The sequence below is a fragment of the Daphnia magna genome, linkage group LG2 (assembly GCF_020631705.1).
Source record: "Daphnia magna isolate NIES linkage group LG2, ASM2063170v1.1, whole genome shotgun sequence".
Taxonomy (NCBI): domain Eukaryota; kingdom Metazoa; phylum Arthropoda; class Branchiopoda; order Diplostraca; family Daphniidae; genus Daphnia; species Daphnia magna.
In genome coordinates, this window is record NC_059183.1 from 12,167,670 (window position 1) to 12,195,651 (window position 27,982).

At 41.1% G+C, this 27,982-nt stretch overlaps 1 protein-coding gene across 1 annotated transcript; it reads right to left on the reverse strand.

Annotated features, from left to right (window-relative positions):
• LOC116917249 (sonic hedgehog protein A) lies at positions 1-26,602 on the reverse strand. Its single transcript, XM_045169874.1, has 3 exons — positions 24,962-26,602; positions 10,656-10,917; positions 1-2,459 (listed from the first exon to the last, which is right to left on the reverse strand). Exons 1-3 carry the CDS (start codon positions 25,460-25,462, stop codon positions 1,576-1,578), a joined length of 1,647 nt encoding a protein of 548 aa, XP_045025809.1. The 5' UTR covers positions 25,463-26,602; the 3' UTR covers positions 1-1,575.
• Between the last annotated feature and the right edge of the window lie 1,380 nt (positions 26,603-27,982).

Genomic DNA, 27,982 nt, shown 5'->3' on the forward strand with positions numbered 1-27,982 from the left:
TAATAATTGAAACAGATGTATGATTGCAAAAATATACAAAGTTGACAATCCGAATGGCGGAAATGGGTTGTTCCCAATTGACAATTTTTTAAACAGAAATTCAGAACATAAAGACATGCGAAATTTGAATTACAAAGAAAAAATGAACAATACATTCGCAATTTTTGTTACTTCCATCTCTCAATTTTTCCCCCTTTTTTTTTCACGACCAAAGATTCCGAGAATAAAAATAAAAAATTAATTGGTTGTCGTATTAGCTTTGAAGGGCGGTTTTAATTTTTTTTTTTTTTATTATTACTTTTTATTATTATTACCGCCCGTCATTGATGCAAAATGAGAGCGAAATGAAAAGTGATAAGGCATTGATCGTGAATCAACAAAGGGTCAGCAGAACGTGGGGAGCACTGGAGACAGCTACGTTTGATTTTAAAAAAATATTTAAAAAAAAACAATAAAAATCTCAATTTCAAGAGTGTTAAAAGTACCCCACAAAAAGAACGGGAAAAAAAATCTAGTAGAAAATTATTATATGAAGACGGACGGAGTTATATAGTAGCAGTTAAAATCAAGGATATATATAGTATTATTTATTGATATTATTATTTTTTTTTTTGTTTTGTTTAAAAAAGAGGGAGGCTTTTTCATAGAAAAAGTCGATGGTGGTGAACGTGATTGGAGGAAAGGGAATCTGATAGATACTGATAGATCTGTGTGTCTGTATGTCTCACTCTATTTTATGTACAACTTGTCGAATCTTTAACATTTTGCTCTGTTTTTTTTTTTTTTGTTTTGTTTTGTTTGGTTTTATTATTTTTTTAATTGTGAAATTAACTACATATATGGGGCAGAAGATTTTCTTTTCTTTCAAAACTGTTTGGCTGGTGGTTGTCTTTCCGTCGTTTCTCATTCCTCCGTCATCGTCATCGGAACATTTCTGTCCATCCTATTTACAAATTGTTATACATCTTACACGCATCATCACATAATTATGGAGGGTATATTCGTTTCGCTTTTTTTTTTTTTTTTTTTTTTTTTTTTTAAGAATTCTGCTGAATCGGGAAACGTGAAGGGGGCAAAAAAAAACAAAAAATGTAGGTTGTTTGCATAGGATTTGGATATACTGTAGTGGTTGGCTGGTGGCAGTTCCTCTGCTTGGAACAATGTAGTTTGGGTTGACCGATCAGTCGAAAATGGCTTTTACAGGAGATAAATTGGATTTAAAAAGGGAATTTTTTTTGGGGGGGGGGGGAGGATTGGGGAAATCGACAAAATCATACATCATATTTAAATATATAGACTCAACATTGCTGAGCAAAAAATTGAACAAAAAAAAAATCATTCAAACAAACTAAAAAAAAAATAATAATAAAAAAAATTGGGGAAACCTTATAGTTTCTCCATCTCTCTCTCTTTCTCCCGATATTATAAGATGGCTTGGTTCATAGAGTTAGGAGATTACATAAGAGAGAGTGGAGATGGCTGAGCAATGATGCCCAACAAAAAGATTGTGTGTGTGTGTGTTGTGTGTGTGTGTGTGTGTGTTTGGGTTTTTGCACACAGTCAGGCGGCGGTCGTTCAGTTGAAGACCAAGTGACTGGGCAGTACGACTCGTGCTATCCTGTACAACAATTTGGCGTACCAATGGATGCCCACTAACGTCGGAGGTCTGTTCTCATTGGTCATCGATCTAGCCTCAACATGTTTGACTGGGATGCTGCTGCCCGCTGCATCGACCGTCGTCCGGTCGTGATTCCACCAGCTGATGGCTCTCCAAAAGTGGACCAAACTCTTGTGCACGTTGTTGAGTAGCCTGACGGGAGAAAAGGCCAAATGGGCGATCGTTTGATCGTCGATGACGGCGTAACAAGACACGACCACCTGGTCGACGACGAGCGTGCCTTCCTCGGTCAACGGTGCTAAAACACCTCGCTGGCTAACGGCCGAAACGCCGACCACCCGCTGAGGTTTTGGTCGACCATCTGGTCCGGTCGAGACAATCCAATCACCGATTTGCACCTTGGAAGCGAAAGTGGCCTTCAGACGAGAGCCGAAACGTTCCATTGTGGCGTTGGCCATCAGCTGGCCTAACAATCGATCTTCATCTTCTGCGCTGCTGCTCTCGTCAGAGGTCAAACTGTTGGATTGCAATTGTTCGTTCGTCAGATCGATGTCGACGTCTTCCAGTAAGTCTTGGCTGGCCACCGTGTAGATCAAATGACTGGCCGTCATCGTAACGGTGGCGCCATCAGCCGATTGAAGTTGAACGAAATCACGTTCTTCGGTCAGATCGCGGTCGAGGAAGAGCAAAACGGGACTGAAGACCAAACGGCCTTGCGAGTCCATCGATTGAATTCGATCGCCAACTGAAAGTTCGGATAACTTTCTGGTGGTGCCGTTCTCGACGAGCACCGTCGATTCGGGCGGGAAACATCCTCCGTGACGGGCAGCTTGAGATGATTCTGGAAATCAGAATAAAGAACAAGACAAATGCGGTCATTAATGATGTCAACAATTTGTGAATAATCGTGGGATTATATGGCAATTTTCAGTTTCTTTTGTTTGAAAACATTATGAACTAGAAGGAGGAATGCAGCTGAGGCGAGTGCTGGGAAGACGTAAGATGGACGCAAGATGGACGCACGAAAATGAAATAACTGTTGGGGAACACCAAAACACCATCATTCCTTAACTTGGGCGGTGGGTAAAAACGAAAAAAAAACGGAAAGAAATAGAAAGAAAACGGATAAGGTAGAAAAAGAAGGTAATAACAGTTCGGCTTTGATGCCCTTGTCCAACTGTCGAATGTTTTCCGTGCAGAGAGATAACTACTACTTGTCGTTTCGTTCGCTCTTTTCGTTCCCCTCATTCCTCTATTTTGTTTCTTCTCATCTAACCCAAAAAAAAAAACAAAAAAACTTTCCTTTGCCTCTTACACGTACAGATGAACAGATGCGAGCAGAGACCGACTGTTGCCATGGCTGCTCGGCGAAGCTTTCTTTCATCCTCTTTTTGTCCTTCTTTGCGCTTACATTCCGTTTAGTTCTACCTTTGCACTATCCATATATATATACATACGCACCTATCTGTATATTCGTCTATTCTTTTAGTGCTCATTAACTCTAGGCAGCCACTTTGTGTATGCGTGTACCCCCTTTTTCCATTTTTGCGCTTTGCGCTGACCTCCCATTGGCTCTCATGCTATTTCGTCTTCCATATAAATTTTTTTTGTTTTGTTTGTTTTCGCCCCTCTCTTTTAGACATATCGCCAAGTAATAGATCCAAGGACGGCAGCTGGATCTCCTTGGAACAATTAGGACACAGACGGACAACGCTGCGCAATGCAACAGCGCCCCAAGTTGACACTGGGAAATCTGTTACAGTCAATTACAAGTTTTCAAGATTAAAGAGCCCCCCTCCGAAAAGATACTATATCCATCTCGACCAGACGAGTAAGCAAGAAAATCTTGGGGGGAAAATGAAAATGTGTTTTAAATAGAGAAAGAGAGAACGAGATGTTGTTGAGGGTGCTTATAAGAGACGATGGATGAGGGGGGGGGGGGCTCCATAACCCGAACCTTTTTTTCTTTTTTGCCCTCCTCGTCCGCATTCCTTATATAATAAACATCGTTCTTCTTCTACTTTTATTTTTTATTTTTTGCTTGCTTGCCTTTTGCCTGTCTGTTCCGTTTTCTACCTGAGCAGTTCTCACGCGCGCATTCAACACACACACACACACAAAACCTATGGGTGCCATTTTTTTTCTTTTGTTTCTTTCCGGGCTTTCTGTCTACAACTGCGTCTGCTCGTTTAAACTTTCCACAAGAGAGAGGGGGGAAAAAAAAAAAAAAGGAAATACCAAAAAATTCACTTTGTGAAACATTACGTTGCCAATTTGTCGTCATGTTCTTTTTTTTTTCCTCTCAAGCCCCCCCCCCCACCTGACATGTTTCCAGCAAACTTTGCTGGTATCTTTTCTCGTTTTTTTTTTTTACAAACTGCGATCCATCACCATCCTTCGAGATTACCGAAAAGATGAGGGGGGCTCCGTTTTTTAAAGAGTAAATAAATCATGGGAAGAATTTCGCTTTGAAAGAATTTGAATGACAGTAAAGCGTACACACGACGACATTTGGGTGGCGCATCGAACGCGCACGCGCATCAAAAAGAGAAAGAAAATGGGCGGCCAAATAATTTCGTAGAGTTTATTGAAAAGAAAAGAAAGAAGAAAAAAAGACGCACATCGCAAATTTTGAAACGCAGGAGAAATGGGAACAACAAAAGGGCGACGTTGCGATTCATTGTTTTGTTCGCTCCTCCATTTTTGCGCGTATTCCCCCCCTGTTTTTTGGCGGGTCCGCAGGTGTGCCGAACGCCAATCGAGTGAAATGAGGAAGAAAATCTTTTGATAGCAAAAATGTTGTGTCTCATTTTCCCATTTGAAACGCATTCCATCAGTTAAACATTTCGTTTTCCTCCTTCCGCCATTGCAAAAATGAAAGGGAAAGCCATGCAGAAAGTCATCACGCCACACACGGAGATCCGCTCAAACGAATTGATAAAAGCGCATCGCGATTTTTTTGAGGGGAAGGGACGATTAAAAAAAAAAAAAGCCGACACAGCAGCATCGCTTGTCAATTATATCCTAGAGATGTTTCACGGATATCATTGAAATATCAGCACAATAGAAGAAACATCCAAACACATTTTTCTATTTTGCTACGAGCTTTCATTTTTCGTTTTGTTCTCTGGATTGGCATCGAAAGAACGAAAAATCTATGCGTTCCGACAGATTGAGGAAAAAGGTATAAGCTGGCCAAGCGTGTCAAAAAATAAATGCTGGGCAAGATAAAAGAAAAAAAAAGGGGGGACGTTTATTCGAGCCGGAGCAAAAGCGCCGCGCTCATCACCCCGCACGATTTCCAGCAATGTCACAACAATTTCTTCTTCTTTCTCGAATAACTGGCATCACGTCAAAAGGACGTGTTTACACCACCAACTTATGGGGAAGGTCGGCTTCCTCTTCGTACCTTTACAGGTAACACGGCAAAGAATTATAATTTATTTTTTCAAATTTGATTTACGCCCTTTTATTATTACGATTATTTTGCCTATAATAGTTCGGTGTTTTCTTCTCCTCTTTTGGATATTCAATCGGATACACATTCATAGAGAGCTTTATAGGGCTGGCCCCCCTTGCTTGATTCCTATATACGAGATAGAATTTTACCCTTGACGTGGCATAGAAAAAATAATTTTTTATTTTAAATCGTCACGGATCTCTTTTGATTCCTTCCATGTCCAAGGATTTTTTGTGCCGGCCAGAGAGGGGGGAGAGAGAAATAAGAAGACGAAAGATTATCAACGGGTGAGGACAAGATAGGCAATCAGTGAAACGGGCCAAAAGGGAAATGGGGGAAATGAAATTTAAAAATAAATAAATAAGAGAAATCTATAGAGTCTATATAGAAAGAAACCGAGGAAAAAGATAACCAACAACAAAAGAAGGAGGAGGAGGAATGTTGTTGGGTAAACCAATCGGAGAACGAAAAAAAAAACTGCTCAGTTTTTTTGTTTTTTTTTCTTTCTGACTGACTCGAGTCTGAACTGACGAAAGAAAAAAGGAGAAAATTAAAATGAAAAAATAAAAGAAATGGCCGCTGTTGACTGTGTGTTGGCAGTGCAGCTACTACCTTGGCTATCAATTCAAAGGCCCCCTTTTTTTTTTTTCCCCCGCATATTTATGGTCGCAATCAAAAAAACAGAATAGAGAATTTATTCCCCCCCCCCCCCAAAAAAAAGGAAGAAGAAGAAGAAGAAGAAGTCTTTCTTTTTCAAACCACCCTACCACCTTTCTTGCATGGCGTGCAGCAAATTTGCGGGGGAGCTGTTCTTCTCTTGTCTCTCACATTTGATGTGCCGCGCAACAGCAACTTGGGCGGCCCGGCATAAATTAACAAGCGCGAACCGACCAAACGTATACGGCTTCCAATTCAACTCTTCTGCTATCCCATTCCAAATGTTTTGAAAAGCATCAGCTTCTCTTCGGATGTTTTCGAAAAATTTGATACCAAACTTTCAGTGGCCATTATTCATTGAAACAAAAACAAAAAACAGCAAAAAATTTGGTTTTAAAGATGCAAGGAATAATTTTGCATGTCTCCAAAGTGCAAATGAGCCGCTTACCCCACATTTTTTAAAATTGTTTTGTCCATCATTCTTTTCATTTTCTTTATACCGGTGTCGTCACCGTTGAATTTCGTTATTATGACAGCCAGCGTTCAGTCAGTCTTGGTCAACACCCGATGACGCAATTTCGAAGACGATAACCAAAAGGGCGAGGCAAGGTCAAAAACGTGTCTGCCTGCCGACCATTCTTGAATTTGGATTGATTGATTTTAAAATGGGTGTTAACGAGTTGGAAATCAGTTTGAAGGGGAAAGACATTCGAGAGGGAGACAACGGGACACGCCGCCCCGTCAACGAGTCAAAGTGTCACCCTCTTTCTTACTGCCTGGGAAATAGAAGATTTCAACAAAAAGGGAAAGACACCCATCTCTTTATTTGTGGTATAATAGAAAAGGCCCTTCTTTTTTCTTTCTTGTACTCAAAGAAAGAAAGGCCACACAGAAGTGAGAGGGACGTGTAGGCAGATAAGAGATCACATATTGAATCCTTGCCTTCCTATATGTATATAGGCTCTAGAAAAGAATATATAGGTAGACCTTTAACAACAACTGCCTTGCTTGTATTCACCGGTGCTGTGTGAGAAAAGAGCGCGACCAAGTGGTGAAAAGCGGCCGTTGAGAAAAAAATATCTTCCCTATAGTTTTTCTCTAGAACATTTATTTGAATTCCGTGCTAGTGTCCACCATAGAGGGGCAAAGATATAAGCCCTGCTAGTTATACATACACACGCAGGTATGCGGTGCAAGTCGGTTGTAAGGGCAAAAGCAGCCGCTTCTTTTTTTTTAAAAAGGAGGCAAGAAAAGATGAAAGACAAATCGGGTTCGGCGTCTATAGAAGCTGCGCCAACACAAAAAAACGCAGAGAGTTGCAGGACCCACATATCCCGACAAGTGTTTCCTGCGGGGGCTTTTTTTTTTTTTTTTCCCTATTATATTATATACACACACACAGACACACCAGTGTATAATAATAATGCTCAGCTGCTGCTCAACTGTTGGAAGAGAGGCCACAGCATAACTGAACCACGAAAAAAAGAGAAAGAGAGTTTGAATAAGCTGACGTGTCAAGTCAAGTGAACGCGAGAACGGCCCCTCTCACACGTGACGGAACCCAATCAGTCAGAGTCACATGATACCTGTGCGTTGTGCAGTATAGATATTTAAAGCGTTTTATTCTTTATCAAATACTGTGAGAAAAATTTACTATATTTTTGTTTTTTTGTTTTTTTAACGAATAGCAGAAGGAAAAAACCTCAAATCGACGCTATATAGATTGATTTAATAACATTCCTCCAATGTTGTTTTTTTTTCCTGCCTATCCGAAACGTTGTGTCCCTTTTTTTTCTTTTTTTCCCCCCCTTTTGTGATTTTTTATTTTTGTGTAGTTTTTATTTAAAAAGAAAAGAATAAAAATAAAGATAAAATAGATCCCAGCGCAGCTTGTTGTTGAGCCCTATAGCTTGTTAAGCTGTGTTACACGCTCGAAGACTTGAAAGAGAGGAGGAGGACTCTGGAGCCCCCCATTGGTATGCGGGTAGTTATGTGGGGAGAACAAGAGAAGAGAGAAAACAAGAAAGAAGACGGCGCAGGTAAAACAGGTAACACGGCACACACACACAAAAAAAAAAGAGCGGGGCGCCGAGTTTTTTTTCAGAAAAAAAAGGGAGAAGAAGATCTCCCTGAAAAAAAAAGAAGAAGATAAAAAAAAAAAGAAGAAGAGGGTGCCGGTTATGTTGAAGAAGAAGGGCTCCATCAGGTTCCCTGCCGAGAGCGGCACCCATCACCCTGGCAATACACGGCCTCTTTTCTTCTTCTTCTTCTTCTTCTTCTTGCTTCTCGCTTCTAACATCTATTACTACTTATGCTCTTTCTACGTTTCTGTTTCTTCTCCTTTCTTGTTTTTTTTTTTCTTTCAGTTGTCGGCCCACAGGCCACAGTCAAAAAGTCGCCGGAACAACATCACCCCATTCGCCATGTCTACATGCGCATACATGTGGGATAAATAAATGTAAAGACCCCATATCTATAGAGAGACGCACACAACTACACACAAGAGATGAAAAGAAAGAAAGAAAAAGATTTTCTTTTACGGGTAAGAAAACATCAACAACAACAACGAAGGCCTATTCAAGATGGCGATTCAACTAAAAAATAAAGAGGCATAGATGAATGGAAATGTTGAATGCTATTCCCACCATGAAGGAGGGGATAACATTCAACGAATTATTCAACGATTTCATTAATGTCACACACGTTAGTGTGTCCTGTCCATTCCAGACACCTGCGTTTTAAAAGTATATTCTTGTTTTTTTTGGGGGGGTTTTTTAAAATTTTTTAAAATATAATTATTAAACACAACAGACGTGAGTTGACACGGGTCTCATCACGAACGCGAATACGTTCCAACGAGAAAACCCATTGGCCTGGAGCAACACTTGCGGCTTCACGCTCATCTCTCACTTCACAAACACGACAGGGGTGGACGCTACAATTGCATTTGCGTGACATCGTCTGTGATATGCTTCAATCATTACATCATTAAGAAGAAGAATTGTTTGTTGTTTTGTTTTTTTTTTTAACAAAAAGTAGGTAGGCATTTCGTTTTAAAAGGGCACTCTCTCTTTCGACGCAGATTCCCAGAAAGAAAAGAACACAATTTAAAAGAATTTATTGGCCCAAGTCCAAAAGAAAGAAGAAGAATCCAGCAAAAAATCAAAGATAAGTTGGATGGCTTCTCGACCTTTCTCTCTCTCTCTCTCTCTTTGCAGAGGAATGTTTCACACAGGCACCGTTAAATTCGAGAGTTGCTTCTTTCTTCGTCGTCATCATCATCATCTCTGTGAATTCCTGAACTACTTTGCCTTGCCCTTCTGTATTTTTTGGTTTTGTTTTGTTTTTTTTTCCTCTCTCCCCTTATTATATGCACAGCCCTCTTATATTAAATAATGATAAGCTATTTTTCCTCTAGCCAATGATCTGCTGGCTAAAGCTATATACACAACCGGAGCTCAGTTATGTACCTTGTTGGGCTTTATTTTTTTTTGTTTTCTTTCTTTCTTGGATATCTCTGAAGTGGTCCCTTATATATAAACGACTGGCAGCCAATGAACGTCGAGCTCAACCGACCGGCCCTAGAGCCGATATCTAACGATGTATCCTAGAAAACATACACAGCACAGACACTCGTCTATAGCCTATACGATGCCTTTAAGAAATGAAATACAAGAGAGTCTGGTTTGGCCTCGACTTTGTTATTCCTTCCTTCTCTTTTTCCGCTGTAAACCTCACACGAAAGTGTTGCTGCATTCCAACATTCACCAATCACCTGCTGCCTTTTCCATTCAGCTGCTCGCGCCAATTGGTCAATCAACGGGCAATCGAATGCTTCCCAAATTGAAATTCTCCATCTTAATCAAACCTCATTTATTTCGTTGTGAATTTTCCAGTCAACGATGGTGGAACATGGAGGCCACTATTTCTGGTTGGTGTCCATCAGCTTTGAAGATGACTTGGCGCGATTTTTAAAAACATAACGCGCTTAGAGGGGCGATGACAATCGAAAGAGTTTGTACATGGTTAATATACGTGTGAACACTCTGTTGCTCTCTCTCTTTGCCTTATTGCCCAAGTCTACCAACATAATCTTTTTTTTTTTTTTTCTTTTTATCCTTTTGGTTTAGCCATCGGAACGCAGGGAAGCCAGTCGGAGCTGCTTGAGGGCGATTGGAAAATGGTTGCTTCTCTCTTTCTCTCTTTTTCTTATTTATTTATTTATTTTTTTGTTGGTACGAAGAGAATTAAAATAAAAGAAATAGCTCCGGCTGGGGCACAACGAACTGGCCCCCACAGACGCTCAAAGTAGGAGTTGTCCGAAGATTCCCAAAGAGGAACAGAAAAAACAAAACAACTGGCGTTTCGGTTCGGCCATTTGAAAGAATGATGGCACTTCTATAAATAGAAATGAACGTAAACCCTCCCCCCCGTCTTCTCCCATCTCCTCGTGCTATCCCGAAAACGAACACTCAAACTCGAGTATTAATCGCAGTAGCGCATCATTTTTTGTTTTCTTTCTTTCTCTTTTTGTAAAATGGAATCAATAAAAAAAAATATATAAACGAGATACTAGCGAAGAAAGAGAAAACGCCAAACAAATGAAAAGAGATTTTTTGGAAAATGTTTGCGGCCTCGACTTTGTGATTCGAGCGAGTATTTATAACAGAAAACGAAAAAACAAAATCCCCAAAAAAGAAAAGGAAAAAAGGCCAGGGTCGAGACTATGTCAGAAGAAAAAAGACAACAGCAAACACCTATCCATCAAGATGGATCCGGTTCGTCGTCGTCTTTCGTTCGAAACCGTATTTTTCTTTTGTTTTTTGTTTTTTCTTCGGCAGCTTTCGGATGGCACGCGACATTTCATAGTTCGATTTATTGTGTCTTTACTGGCTGTGGCAGTAGAAATGCAATTCTTACCTGATTTGACCGAAGCGTGAATGTGAGCCCGCGATTCGTAGTAGACCCAGTCGAATCCAGCCTCGACGGCCAGACGTGCCAGCATGCCGTATTTGGAACGGTCGCGATCCGATGTCGTAATGTCGACGCCCCTTCCTTCGTAGTGCAACGAGTTGGCAGCGTGCAGGCCTTCCTCGTCCCAGCCTTCCGTCACGCGCAATTTCACGCCAGGCCATTGGTTCATCACCGAAATGGCCAACGTGTTCAGCTTCTCTTTGCAGCGCTATAAAGACACACCCAAAACAAAAATGAGAATTACATTTCGAAAAGTCTTTTTCCTTTTTCCAAACATTTTCCACACAAATATACTGCATATATTATTATTATTATTATTATTATATACTGAATATAATAAATTTTTCGCGGCCAGTTTCACGTTTCCCGTAGGTCATCAACGACCTCGTCTGCCGATGTTGGTTTGGTCTGTCTCTTTCACTCGCCCTCAAGAGCTTTTGAGTGTTGTGCAGGTGTTCTTTTTTGCTCTTCACGAGGAAGATCGAACCACCTGTGGACTTGGGCGCCGCTCTCTCACTTGAATGCTTCACGTTTTAGAATCAATTAAGAGCGGCAGCAGCAAGAAGGACGGCAACAACACAAAAAGGCGAACAAACGATTTTAACGGACAGTCAGCCCCCCGCATCATCATCATTTCCCAACACACCGTTTTAACAATTCAAAGAAGAAGGAGAAGAAAAAATTATTCTTATCTCTTATCTCATTTTGTTTCTTCTTTTTTTTTTATTTTTTAAATCCTTACTTTATAATTTAAAGGAAAAAAAAAGGGGGGGGGAAATAAAATTCGACGTCATCTCATTATGTTTTAATTAATAACAACCGGCGACCCCTTACACATATGTAAATACGCTCTGTGTTTACATAGGCCCTTTTCCTACTTTCTCTTCTCTTTCTCATATACATTTATTAGGCGTGTATATATATATATATATTCTATATTGATGTTATGACGGGGACGTTTGATCTTTGTGTGGACAATGTGTCACGATGCTATTAGTTAAAACCATCGGCCAAGATCCATCCAACTATGCCGCCCTTTTTAGTTTTTTCTTCTTCTTCTCTAAATTTTTACCCACCAGTTGGTACAACACGCACACACACGTAGATACACACAGTGACGACCTCCCACCTTTCCATGTTTTGATTTCCCACGGTGTTCTTTTAAGTGTTTTTTTTTTCTTTCTTTCTTCTTCCTACACTCTGCTCTCTCTCGGTAAAAAGCGAGTCCGAGGAGGTAGGAGGAGTCACTAGAAGCAGAAGAACCGCGTGATTTGTCATCCCTTTTTTTTTCTTTTTTTATTTGTCTTCCTCTTTCTCCCTTCACTTTTGTGTGTGTGTGTAAAGAACTGTTAAACGAGTTTGACTTTAGCCATCCATTTGCTTAAACACACACACGGGGTAGTAAAAAGATGCGACCCATTTTTTTTTTTTGTTGTTGTCTTCTTCTTCTTCTTCGACGCCGACATTTGTTCAACAGTTTTTAGTCGACTTTATTCTTGTCTAAACAAGTAGATGAAAAAGAATAGAAAAATCTATACATCTGAGATAAGCGCACACAAGAAATGCCTACACTACAAACGGTTTCGAGTGGGGCGATGACAAGTGCCAAGCTCCGAATGTTTTTTTTTCCCCTAAATGTCGGCAAGCGGCTCTTGAACTAAATATCCGAGCAAAAACACACACACACACGGCGATAACGGTAAGCGACGCTGACGACGACACGATTTTTTATTTCTAGGAGAGGGGGAGGGTCTGCTGTGTCGCTTGATTTTACGTTGCTGCTGCCAATGTGTTTACACAAAGACACCCGATATGTTGCATAGTGGTTAAGGCGTTAGTCTACGTTCGACTTTTCGACTCTTGTGTGCGCGCGTCTGTTTGCTCTGAAACCTTTTTTTTTTTCCCTTTTTCTCGTTCACTAAAGGCACACCAGCTGTCAGGACTTTAAGGGCTAATTGCTCTTTTGTGCTGCCGAGAGAACTCTCACACACGACGAAAAACGTTAGATTTTTTTTTTAAGGGAGGGAAAAAAAAGAACCTATTCAATTTCCCCCCCAAAACACGAGAGAAATCTAACAACAACAGAAAAAAAAAAATCTCTTTTGTTAGAAGCTTCTTGGGTCCCCCCCCCCTTTCCTCTTTGGTGCTGTCCGTAGCGCGAGCGCTTCTTCTTATTAGCCGGACGCCAGGTGTTTGAGTACCCCACACACATCAATGGGTTGAAATGGAAATTTTATTTCCCCTTCTTTAGTCGTTGCTTTCATCAACAATGAAATCAATTGGCAATCAAAGCCGGAGACGTTGACGTTAGAAAACATAAATTCGAGAAAGGATTGCTGTGATGTCCATTTGAACAAACGCCGACGCGCGTTCATTTGCCTTCAGATTTTGGACAACCGTGAAATTCCAGGAATGTCGTTCGCTTGTCGAGCATCTCATTTTTTTGCGCTGGCCCAAACCACCGACAGAACAGACGTTGACACAATCAAACAAGTTTTGAGGCAAAGGTGAAAGAGGAGAGAGAGAGAGAGAGAGAGTTATAAGAAAGGCGTGTGTGTTCCATAACGGAACCCCCTGGCGCGTGTAGACCAAAAGAAAAAAAAAGAATCATATTATAAATTGTTTCTTTTTTTCTTTTGAAGGTGGGGGGAGCGCCCTTCTGAAGGAACCGCCGCCGCTTGTGTTATGTGGGTAGGGGGTCCTTTTTGTTGTTGTTGCTTGTGTTTGAGAGACACCAAAAGGTGAGGGGGGGTTCCGGTAGAATCCCTTCCGCCCCCACAATTCGTCCTGATTTTTTTTTACCCTCTACCCTTCATTCAAAACGAAAGTAAAAAGAGAAAACCGCTAAAGATATAATTTGCCAAACGTTTGCGAGGTTTGTCCTCACAACTTTGGATGATGGTATAACATAATGAATGATCGTTCCATGACTTGACTTTTCAAACAGTTGCCGCTCTTTTCAATTGGGAACATATACTATTGCATTGTACACATGGAACATTTTAAAAAAAGAAAAGAAAAAGGGGGTGGCTGTTGGAAAATAGGGGAGGGGGAAGAAGTGGGCAGGCGCGGTAGAATCTAAGCAAATGACAAGGGAGTCGTTCATCGTCCGGACCCTATAAAAAAAAAAAAAGCGCAAAGAGCCCACAAAACATTAGAAACTGCCTCTGCTGGGTGTTCCATGATGGTGAACTGGAGAAGCTTTTTTTTTTTCAGACCGTGTTTTGACCATTTGACAACAGCGTCTACTCCCCCCCCCCCCCTAAAAAATAAATAGTCTGGTTTAATACAGAGCCTCATAAAAGGAAGGGGGGGTTCCAGTTTTCTGGGGGTTTCGGGAATTTCTAGGGGAATATATTCAAAACATATCATTAACAATGGGCCTGGCTTTTTTATTTTTAATAGTACCAATTTTTTTTTCTTTTGTGTCGGCGTTAAAAAAAAAAAAGGTGGGTGGGATTGTAGAATAATCATTAACCCTTTAAGAAAGTTTGCAAACTTTATTTTTTTTTTCAACCTTCGCTTTGGGGTACTGATGATGATGGAGTTAAACAACAACAAAAAAAAAGGGGGGGGGAGTCATTTACATTTTTTTGTTGTTGTGTCGAGGATCTCGTTTAAGACAAATTTGAACCCCTCAACGACAGTGGCACACGGTTGAAACGAGTGCGGATGACCTCCGAGTTCACCCACAACAAGCAAATGGTTAGGTGGTGAGGAATGTCAAGTATGCGCGCGGGCGTCGGCCGTCGTCACCCTGCCGGGCAACCATCCGCATATTTTTAGTATTTTTATGTGCCCCCACAGGTCGGCCGATGATGGGGGGGTTCATTTGCAACTGAAAAAAATCGTCGAGTGTTTTGCTAAATAGAAGAGAAACCACGAACCACTTTTGTGGTGGCTTCTCTTTTTTTCTTTTCTTTTTTTTTTTGGTTGTTGTCGACTACTTAAAAACAAAAAAAAAAAAGAGCCGAAAGAATGTGAGCTTTTCGGGGTGCCATCGGGACATTCTCTTGCTCAAGTCAACAAGTCAACAAGTCAACACGAGCGTAATTAAAAAGGCGGCCGTTGCTGTCGTTGTGTGGCCCACGAAAAATTAGAAGACCAACAAATTCCAATCGTTATATGAACACAACGCAACGCAACGTGTTGGATAGGCAAAACGCAAGAGAAAATCATTTTCCGTTTGGGACACAGCGGGGGGCCAAACAATTCGTGCAACATCAACAAACTTGTTGCTCCGCAACGGAATTCTCCAACAATTTTTTTTTTTAATTATTATTATTATTATCATACATATTCTTCTCCCGTAACCCGAAAAAAAAAAAAAATAAATTCCAGTCAGTCCACAGACAGCCGGGCTGGGAATGCGATGATTGCGCGACCCCGAAAAACGACCCAACCAAAAATAAAAAGAATAAAAAAAAAAAAAAATGTCAAAAGTCAATTGGTGGAACGAGTCGCGGTGCGTAGCGGGACACGTTTCATTTCTTTTTTTTTTCCCGCACACGCGCACAAGACCAAAATAAAAACACCAAAAATACCTTGTTTTCATCTCCTTATTTAATATTTTTTTTTCTTTTGCGTTCGCACAAGAAAAATGATCTCCACCACCTTTGTAGTCAAACCAACCGAAAAATAGTCCCCTCCCCTGCATATATGCAAATCTTACGAAGAAGATGTACACTTTTCGCTTTGAATTGTCATTCCATTTCCAATTATTTATTATTTATTTTTTGGGAAGGGGGGGGGGGAAGGAATACTTTCGTATACGGTCTGCTGGATTGTAGCCGTTGACCCGTGTAGACTCGCAACAAACGGGAATGATATGATAACGTTAGCGCTTAGAAAGGAAGGGGAACGAATTGATGGAGAAAGAAAGAGAGGAATGAAGGCCGCCTTCGGCAGCTGTTGTTGCGTCTTTTCACACACACACACACAGAGAAAAATTGTGGCGACGGCCTTCGTTCTCTCAACTGCTGGCCCTTCGACGGGTCCAATCACAGAACGGGCTGCATGATTGCCGAGAGAAGATGGTAAAATAGGCTCCTCCTCCCGTTTGTCGAGCCGACGACAGCCTCTGCCCTGCTGCATGTCACGACGGAGAAAAATATTTCATCTGTGAACTTCAGGGCCAGCTGCCTGTTGTGCGACAAATGTGTTCTCACATCACACGCAGACACATTAGGAATTGTAGAAAAAAAATAATAAAATTCTATCCAGTCATGATCTATTCATCGACGCCCGGGCCACTTATTTTTTGGTTTCTCAAAAACGAACGGACCAAACAAGAAAAATCTTCAAAAGATTTAGAAAGGCGACCAATGGGGGAAGAGGGAGGCTATTTCCGCCCTCGAAGACAACAAACAATTGACTAAAGTCGAGACTCTATTTTTATTTGTTATTTTTGATCGTGACAACAACAAAAGACGAAAGAAGAAAGAGTCTAAGACACAATAGGTTTTTCTCCATCCGTAACAGTTGGTTGGCAGCCAATGAACGATCGACGAGAGACTCTCTATCAGCAGTCGAAAGAATCCTGTGCGTCTTTTCTTTTAAATCTTTGACAGTAGCCAATTTTTCCCATAAACAAAAAAAACAAACAAAACAAAAAAACACACCACTGTTTTTCCGATTAGCCTTAAACGAATCAAAGTGGTCGTATAGAATATGCACACACACATACACGAAAACGATGAAAATAGCAGATCGAAACAAGAAACGGCGATTTGTCGTGCATTGAAATCCAAAGTGATCGACGAAACGTTTCGCCCGGTCGTTCTGTCGACATCACGCGCACCTGGACCGCTGAAAAGCGGCTGCCTTTTCGTCATTTTGCAACTGGGGTTGGATGTGTATCCCCTCCCCCCCTGCCCGACTGATAGGCCATAGTGGGAGCCGCACCAATCGATTTCACCACAACAACAAGATGTGCGACAATCGTTGAAATCAAATCTACTTCTCAATGCCAGCAACACCGCAAACGTGAAGTCGAAATCGCACACAGCTTCACAAACTGCCTACACATGCAGCGCTACAACGGCCTGGCCTTTTTCTTTTCAATTTTTTGTCCAGTATAGACTATAAGATTTTTATTATTTATTATTATTTATTTTGTTATTTTTTTAAGGTAGTGCGTGTCTACGTTCCTCCCGACTTTTGTTGTTGTTGTTGTTTTGATTTGTCGACAACAAGAAAAAGACGAGTGGAGCATGCCCAATGAGAAACACGATCCGCCATCGGTTGGCACGTGTTTTCTGTGTGTGTGCCCCAAAACTTTGCCGCCGATGCTTTTTCTTCTTTTTCCGTATAATATTATACCCGAAACGAAAACAAAAAGTTTCGTGCGTGATAGCGTGTCCGTCGTCCCTTTTTTTTTAAATATTGAATAGAAGCAAAAACATATATCCTGCTCACGCGTGCGCTTCGTCCGTTCGCCAGTCGACTTTGGGTGGAGGAGCAGATCGAGACTATGGGACTATCCGTTTTCGGACTGCAGCGTTAAAAAAAAAACGAATCAAAATGCGAAAAACAAGAGGAGGAATAAAGAAAAAAAAAAAAAGGTGTACAATCATGCAGACATCCTGACTGCTAAGTTCGGTTTGCTACGAATACTATCACCTTCTCCAAATCAAGAAAATGGACATTGTTTTGTTTTGTTTTTTTTTTTTTTTAATTCTTTCTAACTTCTCGGTGATAATCCGGCAATGCCCTTTCCTTTTTTTGTTTTGTTTTGTTTTGACATTGAAACAACCTTTTCGGCTAAAGCAAACGCCCAAAATCCGATTGTTTTTGGTGGGCAGTATATGCAGATCATCCAGAGGCAGCGACAAGGAAATATGAAACGAAAATAATCTTCTCTTTTTTTGTTGACTTTTCTCAACATCTTTGGCTCGATGCCAGTCGTCGATATCGAAAGGTGGGGGCCACTTTCTGGGACTCGGTTTGGTTGTTGGCAATCTATGCCACATTCTTTCGATTTCCTAAGCACAGAAAATCTTTTCCCAGTTTGCACGTGTCTAGTGGCCCGTCTGCTGTCAGACGGCCCAGTTTTCTTGGAATCGTGTAAGGACTCCCTGTCTGTCCGTCGTGATAAGGTAGAGAGAGGGTCAAGTGGCCAGCGTGTGGCACCCAAACAGATAAACGCCCAACAGTTCGCAGTAGGTCGACCTACATTACCATACTCTACTATTACTATGTCTACTACTACTACTATACTACTACTACTACTACTACGTTATGCTAATCAAGTCCCGTGCGGAATGGATCTTGAGCCAACACATCATCACGATTTGACCCTCTTTCGTTGTTGTTGTTGTTGTTGTTGTTGTTTCCACTAAACGGGCGACAGGTGATGACTACAGCCACATGGACAAGTAATTCCTTGTTGATTTGTTGTTGTGTATTTTCTTTCTTCCTTTGGTATTTCAATGTTCTTCTAACATTGCGTCGGTTTTCAATTTATACACATTTCTATTTCTCTTTCTATTATTTAATTTTTTATTTTTTGGAGGGGATTTGTACAAGGACGTGTAGGAATGCGACGGCCAACCCGTGGCTCTGCTTTTGCATTCTATCATAGAGATTGTTGCAAGCAATTTCTATCCTTCTGTCTCTGCGTTTTCTTTTTCCTGGTTCCCTTTTGATTTGATTTGAATGTTCTCTCTCTCTCTCTCTCGGAGGTCAAAGACCCATGTCTCACACCACGTACGCAAAAAACCAGTTAAATGCTGCACGTAAAACAAGAACAAGTAAAAGCGAGGCGAATAAAATTCGCGAGAACGGTTACAACAACGACCAATGTGGAATTCTTGGAACTCTTGTAGTTCGATAACAACAACTTCATGGAACGAACCGCATAACACGATACGTGTTATTTAAATGAAAAAGGAGAATAAAAAATCTCAATTTTTCATCATTTTCCACAGAACGGACTTGCTTGTCGACATTTTGGATTTTTTTACGATGTAATTGGTCCTCGTTCTATCCGTTTTGTTGCCCTATAAAATGTTTAAGTTTGATCGACTCTTGATGAGAGCCTATGATTTCAAATGGAACTGACCCTGGGCCTACCAGTATAACAACAAATGTCAACCCCCCATCCGTTTCTTCCCTAAACCAAAAATATTAAAATAAAGGGGGAGAAGAAAGAATATAAAGACGAGCAGTTTTTACAGACCTGCGTATCTAACTAGCAACCCCCCCGTCTCACTCTTCAAGGGAAACCCAGAAAACACCTGATTCTTGTTCGAGGTCTGTAAAAAGAAAAGAAAGACCCAGGTCGAATTTCAAGATCCATCCGGCTCTACGACGTGTTTATGTTGTTATACCTCATCTAACCTAAAGGCACTAGCAGTAGTAGATAGCCTATATAAAAATTATACGATGGAAGTGAATGCAGTAGGACATACTGGCTTCCGGAATCGATCGGTCAGGGGTTTCGTTAGGTCCCTTTTTTTTATTTTATTTTTTCATTCTCAAAATGCTACAAGTTTTGTTTTTAATGTACAACTACCTTGCCACTCTTCTGCTACTGTTACCAAACTATATGTATACACCTTTACGGATTGAGTCGCTCTTCGATGGCATCGTTGCCTTTCGTAATATACGGAACCGAGTATATTTATGACACACGAAAAAGAAAACGAACAAAAAAAAGGGTCCCCTTCGTACTGTGTGATAGAGGAAGCGGGACACAAAGAGTTCGGGTCATTTGTAGGTAGTCGCTTTATAATGTGGAGACGACAATATAGCCGAGCTACTGCCATAACGTTTTGTTAGATGTTTAGAGTTATAAGGTATAGATACAAAATATGAAAGACGGAAAAATACCTTTGTGGAAATGATGACGTCAACCTTGCCGAATTTTATTTCTTAGACTTTGAAAGGCAAACATTTTTGTTATTTCCTACTCAGGTATGTCTCTTGCTTTTGCCCAAATACCGTGTCAAACTAACGCTGAAAAAAAAACTTTCGTGTCGTGATAACACGGAAAGGTTGTATAGTATATCTACTGAATCTTCCAGAGTGAAAGGTGCGTTTTTCTTTTGCTTGGCCAGTCTGTTCTTCCATTCCGTTTTATCTTGTCAACTGTTTGCAACAACTGATTTCGGCTCTACATGTCGGCCTAAATACCACCTGTTTTTACACACACACGCACACACACACACACACACAGACAAATGAAATCCTTTAAAAGGCCCTGATGGATCGTCCAGTCTGCGCATTCCTTCCCGTTTCTGTTGCTCTTTTTGCACGTCTTTTTGGCAGACGAAAGGCAAAACACGAAGGGAAGCCCCTGTTGTTGTTTGTACCATTTCACGGTTATTCTTCAACCTCCCCCCTTCCCCCATGTGTGTGACTTGTCTGGCAATCGGACAACGAAAAAAGAATTCCAAGATAAAAATACACAACGACCATCTTTGGGCGCACCCTTCAAGTTGTGTAATAAGTAGAAGAAGCCTCATGTTTTCGCTCTCGTATTGGCGATCAGCCGTGAACAAACGAATTCCCTGGCAAACGCATAGATATGTTGGAACGATGAAAACTGGTCGACCGTTACATGTTGAATTCTAGACTTGATAACGCGCACGACGACATTAAAAGAACGTTCTCTGCTGGATGCTGATGCCCATTAAAATAAACTTAAAAACAAAACAAAAACCAAACAACAAAAATTCAAAGAAAATGAAAGAAAGGAGGAGGAGCTGCTAGATATTGCGCATCTTCTTCTTGTTCTTTATCCCTGGCGAACTTTGGCCCGGCCAGACAATATAACACTATAGAAAAGATGGGATATATATACACATAGTATATCATACCGTGTTGCATTACTGTGGGTAGACTATATATCCTGTCAAACATCGTTCCATCGCCATGCCTTCCATTCACCGTGACTGAAATATAACAACCGTCATAAACAAATGTTGTCCTAGCGACTCTAACCTCCCCCCCCCCCCCCTAAAGAAAAAAAAAACGACCAGCAAAACTCTGGCCACTAAAGCTTCGAAAAATGAGTTGAAGAAATAGATTCGGAAAAATTCTTTCGCTTCAAACTGTGTGTAGAGCAATTGACAAAGTCCCAAAAGAAAATTGATGTTCCAGTAGCTCCACACGACAAAAAGGGGAAAACGATTGGATATAACAAGCAACTTATGTTTCTTGTTTGTTCAATGTGCATTCTTCTCCAATCGCTTCAAGTGCGTATTTTATTTGCTGATTTGAAGCTAGTGAGGTATTTCGGTGAGTTACCAAACAATGCCACCCTTTTTCTTTTTTTTTCTTTTACAAGTGCCTGCGTATTTGAGATTGTACATAGCCGCGGTAGCTAAAAGCAATCAACAAAGACAGGAAGACATGTGAAAGCTGCTTTAAAGAGAGAAAAAAAAGAAAAAAAAGTCGGATGGTAGTACAGTAAAGGTAATGGCGGTATATATAGTGGTAGCACGTTGGGTGGTGGCTATCTATCTAATGGCCCACACAAATCTTAATGTACGTCTGTGTGCGAAAGGCGTGTTTTTATATTCTCCGATTTATTTTTCCGGGGGGAAGGAAATGTTCTTCCGACTTTTGCCAAAAATAAGGAAATGCTGTATATCAACTACAGGAAAGGAATGTCAGCCGGATCTTAGCCATATAAATGCCACCAGTTTTGTGATATGACTTGGCTGTGGACCGTGTCATGAGCGTGTCGTCGGTCTATGACAATATCCTTGCCCTCTGCTCTTCATACCGAATATAGAAAAATCAAAAAAATAAAAGAACAAGTTGAGAAGTCATGGAGAATGTTTGTACGTGTTGCTACGCCTTAAAGAGAAAAAGCCGTGGGAATGTGTTGTGTCTTTGCCCGTTTCTTTCTCGATTTTTTTTTTTTGTTTTGGGTTTCCTCAACGGACCTCAAAGAGCGAGAGACAGAAGTGATGAGGAATAATAAAAAAAGGAAAAAAAACAGGGCGCAGGCAGCAAAATTCTGCTGCTGTGAAAAAGAAAAGACAACGAGACGACAGGTAAAAATGGGCCAGCATCATACCCACACACACTATATATCCACTTGTGTCCATCTCTGTCCCGCATCTCTCGGCACTGAACTTGTGTGTGTGTGTGTGTGGGAAGAAGTCAGAGCAAAGTCGAAGATATGGCATGGGAACGTCAAAAAGGAGAGTATATAGTAAATCTATAGGTATAACCCCACCCTGTAGGTATACATACGCACACATACCGGGTATGTATATATATATACATTTTAAGTGTCTAAATAGTACCTTCTTTCTTTTTATTTATTTATTTTTGCCTGTTTACTATGAGATTGGGACGTGACAGCTCTACCTAATTCCGGCCAAATAGACAAGTCCAACTCTTGCACTTCGACTTCACATCCGATTGCTCCTCGCGACTTTATCAATCAGCTGACTGCCTATCGTGCAGAATAGGTTGTGTGAGAATTGTCGATCATGTTCGCCCATATCGTTTCAATGTTTCAGGTAGAATTGATTGGCAGGCTGCCGTGATGACTCACCAATTTGCCTGCGATTCAAACGGATTTCATTCGTACGTCCGCTTCCTGTAGTCGCCGTCGAAGGGGTGGGAGGAATAGTTTGACTAGCGCACGCTCGTAATCCAAGCGCTAGTCTTATAAATATTTGGAAGAAAGAGTCACCGAAAAGACGGTGTGGTGTAACGTTTCGTCTTTGTGTAATGTACGTTGTTGTTATACGAGGACATATCACACGCCCCGAAAAAATCCAGCAACAAGAAGGAATTTTTCTTTGATATAAAAAGAAAAAGGAAAGAAAAATTGTTGTTTAAAAAAAAAAAAAAGAAAAAGAATGTCGCATCTACAAGAAAGAAAAAAATGGTGAGCTTCTTTTACATTTCCGACTTTGCGGTGCCATGGGCGCGCTATATGTGTTAGCGTGAAACCGAATCTCTTTATCGGTCCAGGACAAAAAAAAGGGGGCCACTATATAGGCGACTTCGTATCCGAAATTTTATTTTATTTTATTATTATTTTTAAAAAATAAGGAACTGAATAAAAACGCGCAACCCACCCGCAACTTTTTTTTTTGTTTCTTCGGTCGCTTCCAACTATTCTATTCCACAAGGTTTCGAATTTCAACCGAGGACATGGAGAACGACGATGAATACGTACATGTACATGTCTTTAAAATAATGTCGGGAATTTAACAACAAAAAGAAAAAAAAGAATAAAGAAATCGTTGCATTCTTTTCATAACTTGGCGACGTCGCCGTGTTATTTTGTTTCTCCGCATTTGTTTTTGTTTGAAATAGAAAATCATCGAATGGCTCGTTGCTGGCTGAAGAAAGAGAAAACGCTCAAAGTGTTTGTCAGCTATTTCTTGAATTCGATGAAGACGCGATAATTGATTTGTTTTGAATTGGGCGGGGATTTTTCGAATGGCAATCCTTATTTACTTTCATTTCTCCGTTTGCCTGGCTCTTTTCTATGTCATTTATTTGCTTTGTTATTTGGGTGAATCCTCTTCCTTTTCCAGCTGAGAGGTCCATTTGACACCTGGGTGACAGTCACGCCGACCTGTTACTGTCAATAGCCAATAGCCCCCACAAGCAGCTCGCTTTTGTTTTCCGTGCTGCACATATCATGGGGCTAAAGAGCAAATTCCATCCACAGTCTTTTTAAGAGGTCCTCCTCTTGTTCTTTTTCGTTGCCCATTTGTTTTGTATCCTCCACCACAATGACAGGAGAATCAAAAGCTTTTCAGCGAGGTATTTTCAAAAGTCACACGGACTTCCCAAAAAAAAAGGGAATTTATGAAAAAAGAAAAGAAGGAGAAGATGAAGACGGCCTCATCGTCCTGCCCTGATGTTCAATCCGCCTTGTCTTCGACCTTATCTTTTTTTTTTTTTCTATTTTTTATTATTCATTTGGGTATGATTGTTCGCAGATAGGTTGTATTACTGCTACGACTACTCTATTTATTAAAGGGCAATTAAACATTGACTTGTGTTGGGGAAAAAAACAGAAAGGCCCAACTGAAAAAAAAGGTGGGCAGATTGGAGTTCGAGGGTGGGCCTCGAAAGAAGCGTTCGATTCACAGACATGTCCAGGGATCGTGAATGATCTTTGAGGAGGAAAAACCAATTGTCACTTGTCTATTTTAAAGCGTGGACCCAACAAACCATGGGAAGCCATTTTGAGCTCTCCACCTTTAACAATAAGTCAACAAAAAACAGTCGAGACTGGTGCTAAACTCTCTCTCTGTCTCACTCACTCTCTCCATGGGGCCGCGATCTTTTCTATTTGAAAATGGCCAGGTACAGTGTACGAATATGTCGACGTACGAAAACTATAAATATTTGGGCTACATTTCACAGGATGATGGAGCTAAAGAGAGAGAGACTTTTAATTAGGACGGCAGTATCTAGCGATGGGAGGCTTCATTCTTTTAAACCTCGCATGTCACTCTGATATAGGGTCCCATCCACAATATTTGGATGTTTGTGCCACTGTGTAATTGGATTTAAAAGCCGTGTGAAAATCGACTTTGCCACACACACACACACACACACGCACAAAATGCCTTTCTATATCGGTGTGTGGGTTTGTTTTTGTTTTGTTTTTTTCGCACAGCATCGCGCAAAAAAATGTCACTGAAGAGACGACATGAATTAAAAGACTTTAAAGAAATCCAATTGGTGTAACGTTAAATAAAAGACGATACGACCTAACAAGTCAAAGAAACCTCTTTTATTTTTTCCTTCTTCTCTCACCCCTTTTTTTTACTCGAAGAAAGGAAACAACATTTTTGGTGTGCGGTAAAGTAAAACCCATAAGAAGCTTAAATTTTTGGAGCCATCGGATACCGGCCATAACAGTTCCGGCCGTTGTTTTTGTTTCTCTCTCCCCCATATGCACTATATATAAGCCTATAGTGGCCATACGTATATAGCTATACTATACATCGTCATAAAACAAAAGGGATAACTAGCTAACTACACAATCGCGTGCGTGTTATACTTTGTGTGTTGTTCGTTTCTTATAAAGCTGTTTGTCGTCTCAGTTTACGGCAGAGTGTCTTACAGTGGCTGCGGTAACTATGCCTATATTGTATAACGACACAAAAGGTACACGTGTAAACACCGACCAAACTGTTTACGCGTACAAAGGATTGGCAGCATTAAAACAGGCCTATCAGGTAGAGCGATTATCGGCCTATCCTAGACCGTTGAAAGCCGCGGGAATTTCAAACATAAACGAAGGATGTGACACGTACCTGAGTCATGAGACGGTCAGCGCCAGTGCCTTCCTCGTCTTTGAAGACAATGTCCGTGTTGTAATTGGGTACGAGCTGCTGGAATCGCGGATCGTCACGCGTGATTTTGCCTTCGGTCAGTCCACTAGCGCCGAGCGTGTTCTCCGACACGTTGGGCACGTGCTGCTTGAAAACGAGCGGCGTCAACTTGCGAGGCGACCGTCGGCGATTAGCGCCCCGGCCGGGACCGCAGGCCGTCGCCGGGGCCGGCAGTAAAGCGCTCAACACGACCAACAAGACGAGCAGCCAATAGCAATAACCAGCCGATGAGCGGTGATCGTGAGGGCGGCGAACGTGTCGCCGTGACGAATAAGATAACGAGCATTTGATTTGCTTGACACCACAGTCGTTGCAGACGCCGACGCTTATCCGCCGCCGAGTCCGAACGCTTCCAGCCTCTTGTGAGCACATCGTAGGCCTTGCACTATTACTACAGCTGGACCAACACTCGAACGAAGCCATTTATTTATTTATTTTTTTTTTTTTGTTATGCTCACGATTTTTTTTTTTTATTTATTTTTTTTTTTCGATCTTTTCTAATCGATTTTGATTTGTTTTGATGGAGCGAAATTCACCTACACTTCAGAGACGCACTGTCGTAAGGCACTGAAGTAGAAATCCAATGACGACGCACCGTCGAATTAAAAACAAAAACGAAAATCACCGATGATGATTGAGAGAGGAAGGGATAAAGAATTGGAGGAAATTTTTAATGCGGGAAATGAGGAGAAAGAGACGGCCGGTAAATGTGTGATCGTGTACTCTTTCTACTGGCAGATGTGTCGACACGATCGACAAACGGCATCGGCTCTTGGTGGAGTGTCATTCCATCTCTCGATGCCCAGACGTCAGCAGAGGGCCAATTGAAACAAATCACTTTTCTATTTCTAATTCAAATGAATGGGAATTTGAAAAAAAAACAAAACAAAACAAATTTGAATACCAATTACTTTTTTTTTTTTTTTTTAAGTCACGCAATTTTGTGTTTTGCGTTTTTAAAATTGCAATTTGGTTTTTTTGTATTGTCTCTTTAAGGATTGCGAAACTGGGAAAACTCGAAAGAAAAATTGCGGATCGTGTGGGAGGTGTATGTAAGTGGTGAACAGCGTGGGTTATCCGACAGGAAGCGCGGAGAGAAGATCTCTCGACACCGGCCGATGAGGTATCTGTGATGGAACTGGCACCAAATCACCGAACCACCAGCACTCTGTGAAACTGAAGAGTAGGAGGCGATGGCGGAGGCGGGGTAGTAGTAGTGGTACTAGCAGTAGTAGTAGTCCACCAAGTGGATGAGCAGGAGGAGGAGGAAGGTGACGTTGGGAGAGCAGAAGAGCGGATCGGATCGGAGGAGAGGTGGGTCATTTAAAATCAGGGGGGTATGAAAAAGAAAAAAAGGTATATAGACAACACTAAAGGGAATATTTTAAAAGAAGGGGGAGGGAGGGTCAGTCCAGGTGGAGTTTTTTTTTTCCTCTTCTTGTTGTACTGAGCGCCTCTCTTTTTTTTTTTTTAAGGAGAAAAAGAAAAAGAATTATTCTCGGATATGTTGTCACAACAATGTGTCTTGACGGACTGAGATCCAAAGTCCGTACCGGTGGGTACACCAGAGACACACTAGACACAGAGAGAAAAGCACAGGGCGTACAAGACGAGACGTACTACAACACACGCAGCAGGGTGGAGGCGGAGGGGGGAAGGCTAGCACCCGACCTCCCAGTAGATACACGCAGAAAAGAGAAGGAGGTTATAATATTTTTGTGTTTTTTTTTTTTTCTTTGATAGAGGGGGGGGGGGCAAAGAAAAGATTTTTTTTTTTTTTTTGTACCTTTCTGGTGTGTTTCACCTTCTTCTTTTCGGTGTAGTGAAAGAAGGGGGGGTTCTGTGGGGTGCGCTCACGGGTGCGCATATTTCTCTCCTTTGGGTGGGCACCCACAACAGAGTGTAGGCAGGGCTTGAAGGTAAAAGGACTTCCCACATATGGGCTCCTCCCTTTTGTGTTTAGACTCCTCCCACATCCACCGGCAGCGTCCATTTCAAACAGCCGCTTCATTGTGTGGCATTGCTTATAGATGCTTAAACTTATACACACGGGTGTAGTGTATATAGTTTTGATAGAACCACACCAAGAGTCCCTCCCACTTGACCACCACTACACCGGCGGTGCTGATGCGGCCGCGTCTCTTTTTTTTTTTTTTAACCCGAGGCAGAGACACCTATAAAAGCTGATGCCACACAACCAGAAAGATAGTCACAAGATAGGGCGAAAGGTATACAACAACAGCCAAGCAAAGAAATCAAGCAGAAACCCCTGCAGAGGTGGCGAATGTGCCATCAAAAAACATAAGAGAAAGACGATTTTTCTTACCTTTTGTCGCCTCTTTTCTTTCATTTGTTTTTTGTTTTGTTTTGTTTTTTTTAGAAAAATATGTACGTACGCTAGATAGAATGAGCGCGTTTGAAAGCCATCAAAACACATATACGCACACCGACTGCATCTTCCAAGTGCTAATGTGGCATTTTTCTTCCCCCCCTTTATGAGACGATGGGCGGTTGCTTCTACAGAGCTGCTCTCCTGAGCTTTTCGTTCCGCGTTCGTCTCATTCAATTTTCTTTTTTTGCTCTTTTTCTTTCTTTTACCTCGTACATTAGGAAGAAGGAAAAAAGAAAAAATAGAAAGAGAACTGTAATTAGATTTCATTATTTATGAATCGCTCTCCTGATCACCGCCCACCTCTCTTTTTTTTTTCTTCAGAGTTCTTCCTACGCCAACGAAGAAAGAAAAAAAAAAATCAATGACGAAGCTGAAAATGTTTTTCTTTTTTTTTCCTCTTGGGTCTTGTAGTAGTAAAGCTATATATCTCTGGCATTCTCTTATGTTTTTAAATTATTTTTTTTTTTTTAAGAAACCCTTTTTTTTTTCTCGAGTGCCAACAAGGGCAACAATTTAGAAGAAAAAAAAATGATCGTTAAAAAAAAAAAGAG

Bases quoted from the DNA above. Each gene is read 5' to 3' on its own strand.
- LOC116917249 (XM_045169874.1), bottom strand. From the start codon at position 25,462: ATGGCTTCGTTCGAGTGTTGGTCCAGCTGTAGTAATAGTGCAAGGCCT. The intron at 10,918-24,961 runs GTACGTGTCACA...GTGTCTTTATAG, and splicing joins CTGACCGTCTCATGACTCAG to CGCTGCAAAGAGAAGCTGAA. The intron at 2,460-10,655 runs GTAAGAATTGCA...TCTGATTTCCAG, and splicing joins TCACGCTTCGGTCAAATCAG to AATCATCTCAAGCTGCCCGT.